The sequence below is a fragment of the Zea mays genome, chromosome 3 (genome assembly GCF_902167145.1).
Source record: "Zea mays cultivar B73 chromosome 3, Zm-B73-REFERENCE-NAM-5.0, whole genome shotgun sequence".
Taxonomy (NCBI): Eukaryota; Viridiplantae; Streptophyta; class Magnoliopsida; order Poales; family Poaceae; genus Zea; species Zea mays.
In genome coordinates, this window is record NC_050098.1 from 101810659 (window position 1) to 101818819 (window position 8161).

An 8161-nucleotide genomic window follows, 5' to 3' on the forward strand; every position below is an offset into this window, starting at 1 on the left:
GTTGGATTGGGTTCCAAAAAATAATGAAGGAAAAAGGAAAAACAAATCTGATCCGATTTTGTGGCCTTCATGCTTACTAACTTCGTTTTTAAGAGGCTCCAGGAAAATGTAATTTTGGGTAGGGTTTGTCAAGCGGTGGTGCCTGAATGTATCTTCTCCTGTCACCTCCCTCCTTTCACAATAGAGTTATTGGGTCTACCTTTACTAGGTCTACTCTTGGATCCTGCTCTGTTTAATTATCCTTTTTTGTGCCAAAGTAGCCAAACCGCCAATCACCACAAATTGTAGATTAATGTTTCCAGCATTAGCTTGCTGCTCCTGGTTCCATACCTGCAATCAGTTGCAATACACCATGTTTTGTACTACCCCCTCCCCCCAATTAAACTTTATAACTAAATGAAAAAGTGTAGGAGACATGAGTATTAACAGTGAGGACCCCTTGGAGCATGTAATTGACGGAACATCTAGCGAGGAGGAAGTATGGTAACACAAACACTTTATATTAGTCATTGTTCACTTGAAAATTGAAATACTCAACAGATTTTTCTTTTATCCTGGAATAGGATGTGTCGTCCTGGCCAGAGGAGGAGGGGGAGGAGCGCGCGAGTGGGCCACGGCCATAAACCCCATCCCTTCTCCTTCTCAAACACCATCGCCGTCACCGTGCCGTCGCGGGCTGGAGTCCTATCTCCCTCTCAAACGTCGGCACGCGGTGGATCTGCAACCCATGCCGGGTGGAGTTCCTTCCCCTGCTTCAAGCTAATTCGGTTTTTCCCTCTCATCCTGTCAGTTTTCTCTTTGTTGGCATTTTTGGTTCTCTGCTGTGAGGTTTTTTGAAGGTGATTTTGCTCGCATCTGTGATTTGTGTCTCTGTGTTCATCGTTTGATGAGGGATTCAATGTCAAATTCATTTGAGTCGATGACATGAAATCATGCAAAAAATCAAACACATACCTGTAGAATTGCGTTGGATTGGGTTCCAAAAAATAATGAAGGAAAAAGGAAAAACAAATCTGATCCGATTTTGTGGCCTTCATGCTTACTAACTTCGTTTTTAAGAGGCTCCAGGAAAATGTAATTTTGGGTAGGGTTTGTCAAGCGGTGGTGCCTGAATGTATCTTCTCCTGTCACCTCCCTCCTTTCACAATAGAGTTATTGGGTCTACCTTTACTAGGTCTACTCCTGGATCCTGCTCTGTTTAATTATCCTTTTTTGTGCCAAAGCAGCCAAACCGCCAATCACCACAACTTGTAGATTAATGTTTCCAGCATTAGCTTGCTGCTCCTGGTTCCATACCTGCAATCAGTTGCAATACACCATGTTTTGTACTACCCCCTCCCCCCAATTGAACTTTATAACTAAATGAAAAAGTGTAGGAGACAGGAGTATTGACAGTGAGGACCCCTTGGAGCATGTAATTGACGGAACATCTAGCGAGGAGGAAGTATGGTAACACAAACACTTTATATTAGTCATTGTTCACTTGAAAATTGAATACTCAACAGATTTGTCTTTTATCCTGGAATAGGATGCGTCGTCCTGGCCAGAGGAGGAGGGGGAGGAGCGCGCGAGTGGGCCACGACCATAAACCCCATCCCTTCTCCTTCTCAAACACCATCGCCGTCACCGTGACGTCGCGGGCTGGAGTCCTATCTCCCTCTCAAACGTCGGCACACGGTGGATCTGCAACCCATGCCGGGTGGAGTTCCTTCCCCTGCTTCAAGCTAATTCGGTTTTCCCTCTCATCCTGTCAGTTTTCTCTTTGTTGGCATTTTTGGTTCTCTGCTGTGAGGTTTTTTGAAGGTGATTTTGCTTGCATCTGTGATTTGTGTCTCTGTGTTCATCGTTTGATGAGGGATTCAATATCAAATTCATTTGAGTCGATGACAGGAAATCATGCAAAAAATCAAACACATACCTGTAGAATTGCGTTGGATTGGGTTCCAAAAAATAATGAAGGAAAAAGGAAAAACAAATCTGATCCGATTTTGTGGCCTTCATGCTTACTAACTTCGTTTTTAAGAGGCTCCAGGAAAATGGTATTTTGGGTAGGGTTTGTCAAGAGGTGGTGCCTGAATGTATCTTCTCCTGTCACCTCCCTCCTTTCACAATAGAGTTATTGGGTCTATCTTTACTGGGTCTACTCCTGGATCCTGCTCTGTTTAATTATCCTTTTTTGTGCCAAAGTAGCCAAACCGCCAATCACCACAAATTGTAGATTAATGTTTCCAACATTAGCTTGCTGCTCCTGGTTCCATACCTGCAATCAGTTGCAATACACCATGTTTTGTACTACCCCCTCCCCCCAATTAAACTTTATAACTAAATGAAAAAGTGTAGGAGACAGGAGTATTAACAGTGAGGACCCCTTGGAGCATGTAATTGACGGAACATCTAGCGAGGAGGAAGTATGGTAACACAAACACTTTATATTAGTCATTGTTCACTTGAAAATTGAAATACTCAACAGATTTTTCTTTTATCCTGGAATAGGATGCTACTCAAAACCACTTGAGTTTGGTGAACAAAGATGAGAACCAGCAAACTATGGCTGACCTATTTCAAGAAGTTTTTAATCCAACAAACATGGATGGTGCCATGAAATCAATGAGATCAACAGGGTATAATAATCTCGAATTCTTGCCAGTTCTTATTGAAATGACCATTTGCACTGGAATTCTGATTATTTATTAGTCTTGCTCTGTGGCAGAGCTGGTAACTATGGAAGAATGCAACAGATTATGCAGATGGAGAAAGATTGGCATGTGGAATTCTTGAGACAGTATAGCAGAGAGCACAATTATTCAGGTGGTGTTGTTGGTAGCAGTTGGTATAACTTAATGAAATGACGAGAAAAAAATTCTTGTTTTTCTTACCCTCTGTTCCTTTCCCATGATACAACTAACAAAATGAAATGGTACATTCAGGTATCTTTAAAACCTTTTCACTTCCAAATTAGAATAATATCATGCTCAAGAGGTAGAAATGTTTGGACAACACCGTCTAATGAACATTTTCTGATGTTTTTTTATTTTAATAGTAACTATAGGTGACTGACTTCTTTAAAACTATTTGTGTTGTACTTGAAGCATCTTCTACACCGCAGAAAAGCTTTGAAGAGTTACAGTCTCATATAAAACAGGTAATTTTGTACTAATTGTTTTCTTTATTTTCCCAAAGGTGTGCCACTTCCATTAGTATTTTTCCAGTGCAGACGATTGAAAACTACTGTTTTACATCACCTCTCTGTCATAGGAATAGTTTACTACTCTAATGCTCATTCTATTAACATTGACAAAAATATATATCACTTGAAGACAGGTATGTGTTTCAATCCTCTAGATTTATATTTCTTTATTTATATATACAACTAGTTATATGCCCGTGCGTTGCTACGGATTCAATATTATAAAACACAATATTTTTTTGTATATTAATGTATTTTATCATAGCAACACACGAGCATATACCTAGTTAGATTCTTATGTGGTGAGATCACAACTATTTAATTCCATTATGCTCTATAGGTTGCATGTACACGAGATAGTTCACGGGCAACATATGGATGAAGTGGTTCCTAAATTAAACTTCTTGGTGCCCATTCCAGATCAATACATTAACTTTTTGGTAACAAAAAAATGCAAAATGGGGAATGAGAGGTAGCAATGTCTACTGATTTATATGATTTTTCTTATCAATGAGTTTGTTGGTAGCTCCTTTTTTTCTTTCTATGTATAACATCTTTGCCGTTTTAAATTCATGGGAATGATTAAACATAACAGGGGGAAACTTCGAATATGTTCATATTCTTATCTAATTGTGCTAGCTCTGTCAATCCACCACGTCATCCCGGGCTTCATGTGCTAGGGCGGCGACTTCACCGGGACAACGACACTGGCGGCGAGTCCATCTACGGCGCCAGGTTCGCCGACGAGAACTTCAAGCTACGCCACACGGGGCCCAGCGTGCTCTCCATGGCCAACGCAGGGCCCGACACCAATGGCTCCCAGTTCTTAATCTGCACCGTGCAGACGCCCTGGCTTGACGGCAAGCACGTCGTCTTCGGCAAGGTCGTCGATGGCTATGCCGTCGTGGACAAGATGGAGGCTGTCGGTTCTCAGTCATGTGCCACGGTCGAGACCATACGCATCGAGGACTGCGGCTAGCTTGCCGACGACTGAGGGACTCATTGTGTCCGATTGTAACCAAATGAATGCATCAATAAATTTGTTTTCCTTCTTTTGTTTCCTGTGGAGATGGATACCGGACTGTAGGTAATTATGGATGGATGGGGCGGTGATTTTATCAAGACATCTGTATTTGTTACTCTTGGCAAGAGCGCCGCCTGATGACCAGGATCCACAGGACTTCTGATTCTTTGGTGGTGGTTTTTTGACAATAGAATTGATAGTAAAAAAAGATGATTTTCCCCCTTGCCTACATACCAGCCTAGGTATTCATCACTGGTATCCACTCCTTGCGGTATGCTTTAATTTTGTTCTTGCTACTGCTATAATTGATCCTTCTTAATTTCTTTTTCTTTTTGCCTTTTCTACAAATTAGGAAGGCACCTGAGAAAAAGGGGTGGTACATGTTTTGATGGTTTTCATTACATAGGACATGTGAAATACTATTAGAAGAACATCTGTGTATAAATAATTATCTTTTAGATTTTTTTTTGTCTGGTTAGCATTAGCTCTATCAAACATTGTCTGTGCAGAGGACTACGATGTTGATTATAAATTATGTGTTGTTTTTTTACTATAATCATTGTGGGCTATCATTTTAACGAATAGTTTGTGTTTCGTTGCAATGCACGGGCACTCACCTAGTATCGATGAGATGTTGGAGTATTTTATTTCTACATTTTTATATTATTGTGTTTCATGAACTCCGTCTTCTAAACAGATTCTAAACGTAAATGCGATTAACCGACCTGTGCATTACTCGTGGGTATGTTCGGTCTCTGCCTTACCTTTTTGTTCTGTTGCAGTCTCGCGGACTGGTTCCTGAACTCGTACGCAGGCAAATCAGAAAACGAGCGATAGACCCATGACCGTGAGTAGAGAACATAACAAGCAGGTAAACCACCTAACGGATGAATTCCCCAAGAAAAATGTTTCAAATTTATTTTACTTGATACCAGTACGTATTTCATAAAATAAAATACTTTTTTTCGGCGGTTCTTGTCGTTGCCTGAAATGATAAAGCATCGCACCTTTTCTTTTACGAGCATCCACAATAATCATGACCAAATGAACATGACCTTGGTATATTTCTCCATCGAGACAGATTTCGTAATGATCCCACCTGAATCTTGGCCTCTTGGGCCTCGTCGGGAGATGGACATGCAAGAATAACATCTCTTTCAGAGCGAGACAGCTGGGACCATAGGCCCATAACGAACTCGTGATGGCTCTGTGCCATCTGTGTTCACTGGGCCCGTTCATTTTGGCATCAGTCACTAACCAGCCAAAAGCAAAACTATTCTCTACTCACAATTCACCAGACGGGCATTAGCCACAGCAACTATTAGAACAAACGTATTCGACACTCGTTTGGCATCAACCGCTCCAGCATGACAACATTTCAAAACAAAAACATCCATTCAGTGTTTATCAGTTCATCATATAGGGACTTCTCTAGCGTCGGCTTTTGTTGCTATGACAAAGCTACCTACGGGCTTGTTTGTGAGCAAGAGTATTAGAGGAGATTGATAAGGCTATAATTTCTTTCTATTTAATTTTGAATAGTTCGGGATTGTATCTGCCTCAATTCCCTCTAATCTCCTTGCTTCCAAACAACACATATGTTAATCACAAACCTGCAGCTGCAAAATGGAGGGAAGTTTCAAGAGCATAATTGGAGTTTGCGGATAAAGATTGCACCCCCCAGATTTAGAACAGGATGTATTGATGCACGTACAACGTGACAGATAAATGGAACCACCAGCATGACAGGTTACCAGTCCACCAAACCAGAGATTTATCTTGCATATGATACAACTGCATGCACATCGGGGAGATGCTTGCTTGCTATTTTCATGATACACCTATATTACAACGACAAAAGTTACCACATAAAATAGAACTGCAGTATCGACATCCTTTTGTTTCAGAGATGTTTCCTGTAGATCGGACCAGTTCTAACTAAAAGAAGATGGAGGTCATGCTAATAGAGTAGACCTAATAACTGGAACTGTTAGAACTTGAAGGCCAAATATGCCATAAATCGAATATGTGTTCATCTTCTCATGTCCCATCAGCTGAGTTCCAATAAAAGTAACTTCTTTCAGTCGAGTAACCATACGACAGATGAGGCCCATAAACAACACTACCATTCAAATATGTCATCTGGTCCACTTCTGACCCTGGCTGAAAAGCATTTGGAACATTGGCTTGAGCTGTGGTGTTTGGAACTGAATAGATGTTAGTATCGACATCTGTCGGGTTAGCATGTGGCCTGCCCCGGGCAGTCCGTTTGTTGTCTACAGGACTGTTTGCACTGAGTCTAACCATTTGCTGCTGAATTTCATTCATTGGATTACAGACTAATTTGGATTTCACAGTCTTCTTTGCATCTGAAGACTTGAACTCAAGCCGATATAAGGCAAAAGCATCACACTCATTGATCTCATATTCGTAGAGGTGCCATTCGTAGCTGTTGGATGGTTGTGGATCCATGTAATAGGACCTCTTCAGACCCCCAAAGTCCTTCATCGCCTGCTTCCTAGATTCATGCCAACCACGGCCGCCGTAATCTAGCAAGGACCGCTGCTTCCGATTTCCACTAACAAATGCCCTCCTTGGTTTGTCAAAAAACAACCATTCTCTGATAGACTCACCTTCAAAGATGTAAAGATCGAAAAGTTCTGCAATGGTGCAGAATGGCTAAACGTTAGTAAAAACGTACACCAGTACCATGTGAAGGCACAAGCCACCAAGGAAAAGCTTACCAGGTGCATTCCACGGAGACTTTGCAGTGGCAGCTCCTTCACAGACAGGGATCCCAACATTTTTTTCCTTATATTTTTTGCACTAAGAGCAGTAAACAGGGGGCCATCTTTCAGATCAATACCTCTTGGACGGATCACAGGCATTGTGCCCGGAGGGCCCTCTTCTTGCACAGCCAAATCAGCATGATACATGCTGCAATAATCATGCCATCTTTCTGATCCAACAGCAGGCCTGAGGCAGTCCCAGAGAGCGCATTTTGGCTTCAGGAATGCAGAAGGTGCCGAAGTCATTGTTGTGAACAGACGTCGGGGTGACAACGTTGAGCACCCGCAGCGCTGTCGCGTCGTCGTCCGTGACGGCGCCGTTGGTGAGCTCGCGCGGCGGGCTAATGTCGAACACCTGGGGCCACATGCGCACCATGCGCAGCGTGAGCGCCTCCGCGAAATAGGCGGCCACGCGGTGCATCGGCGTGGGCCCCACAGGGAGGCTATCTCGCCCAGCCGCGTGAGGTAGTAGTTGGCGGCGTCGTGGACTCGTGGTTGCAGGCGGCGACGGAGTTGGCGCAGGCGGTGAGCGCAACGACGGGCTCCATGACCTCCACCCGCGCCGGGGCGCCGTTCTGCGCGTGGAGCTGCTCCGGCCACAGGACAACCGACGAGCCACCGTCCGTGCCGCCCGACGAGACCGGCGAGTTGGATGGCGACTTGCTGAACTCCTTTTTCTTGGCCATGGCCAGCGATAGGCCCACGGCGGCGGCGGACATGCCGTGGGGGAAGGCTGCGGCGCTCGGCACCAGGAAGGCCTCCTCTTCCTCGGCTTCGTCTCCGTCGCCGGACCCGAGGCGAGATGAACGGGGAGGTCGCGGATGTGGCTCCCCATCATGGGAGGCAGGGTGGGCGAGGTCGACGGCGAGATGGATGGGGTAGCGGAGGGGAGCGCGGGGATGGGATCAGCGGCTGCGCGCTGGAAGTTGCGCGAGATCCACGCTTGGCGTGCTGACGGTCGCGGATGTGGCGGTCGCTGATGGCGCTCCCCATCGTGGGAGGCAGGGTGGGCGAGGTCGACGACGAGATAGATGGGGCAGCGGATGGGAGCGCGGGGGCGGGGGCGGGATTGCAGGGAAGGGACGGCGCGGGCGGGGGCGGGATTGCAGGGAGGAAGACGGCGCGGGCGGGGGCTGGAGCGGGGGCACGGTGAGGGTGGTG

General features: G+C 44.9%; 1 protein-coding gene, 1 long non-coding RNA gene and 1 pseudogene across 3 annotated transcripts; 2 read left to right on the plus strand and 1 right to left on the minus strand.

The window, feature by feature from the left end:
- Nucleotides 1–1365: 1365 nt before the first annotated feature.
- On the plus strand, nt 1366–2812 carry LOC103650337 (uncharacterized). Of its 2 annotated transcripts, none has more exons than XR_564092.2 (3): nt 1366–1444; nt 2494–2621; nt 2711–2812. It is a non-coding gene; the product is annotated as an uncharacterized lncRNA (long non-coding RNA). The 2 variants fall into 2 exon arrangements; XR_564093.2 differs by lacking the exon at nt 1366–1444 and adding an exon at nt 2348–2413.
- A 947-nt stretch (nt 2813–3759) lies between these two features.
- Nucleotides 3760–4166, plus strand: LOC103652077 (peptidyl-prolyl cis-trans isomerase CYP19-3-like). The gene is given in 2 exon segments (XM_020550841.1): nt 3760–3877; nt 3880–4166. Coding segments are annotated over 2 exon segments (405 nt in total).
- A 2032-nt stretch (nt 4167–6198) lies between these two features.
- Nucleotides 6199–7719, minus strand: LOC103652076 (transcription factor VOZ1-like; annotated as a pseudogene).
- Nucleotides 7720–8161: the final 442 nt, after the last annotated feature.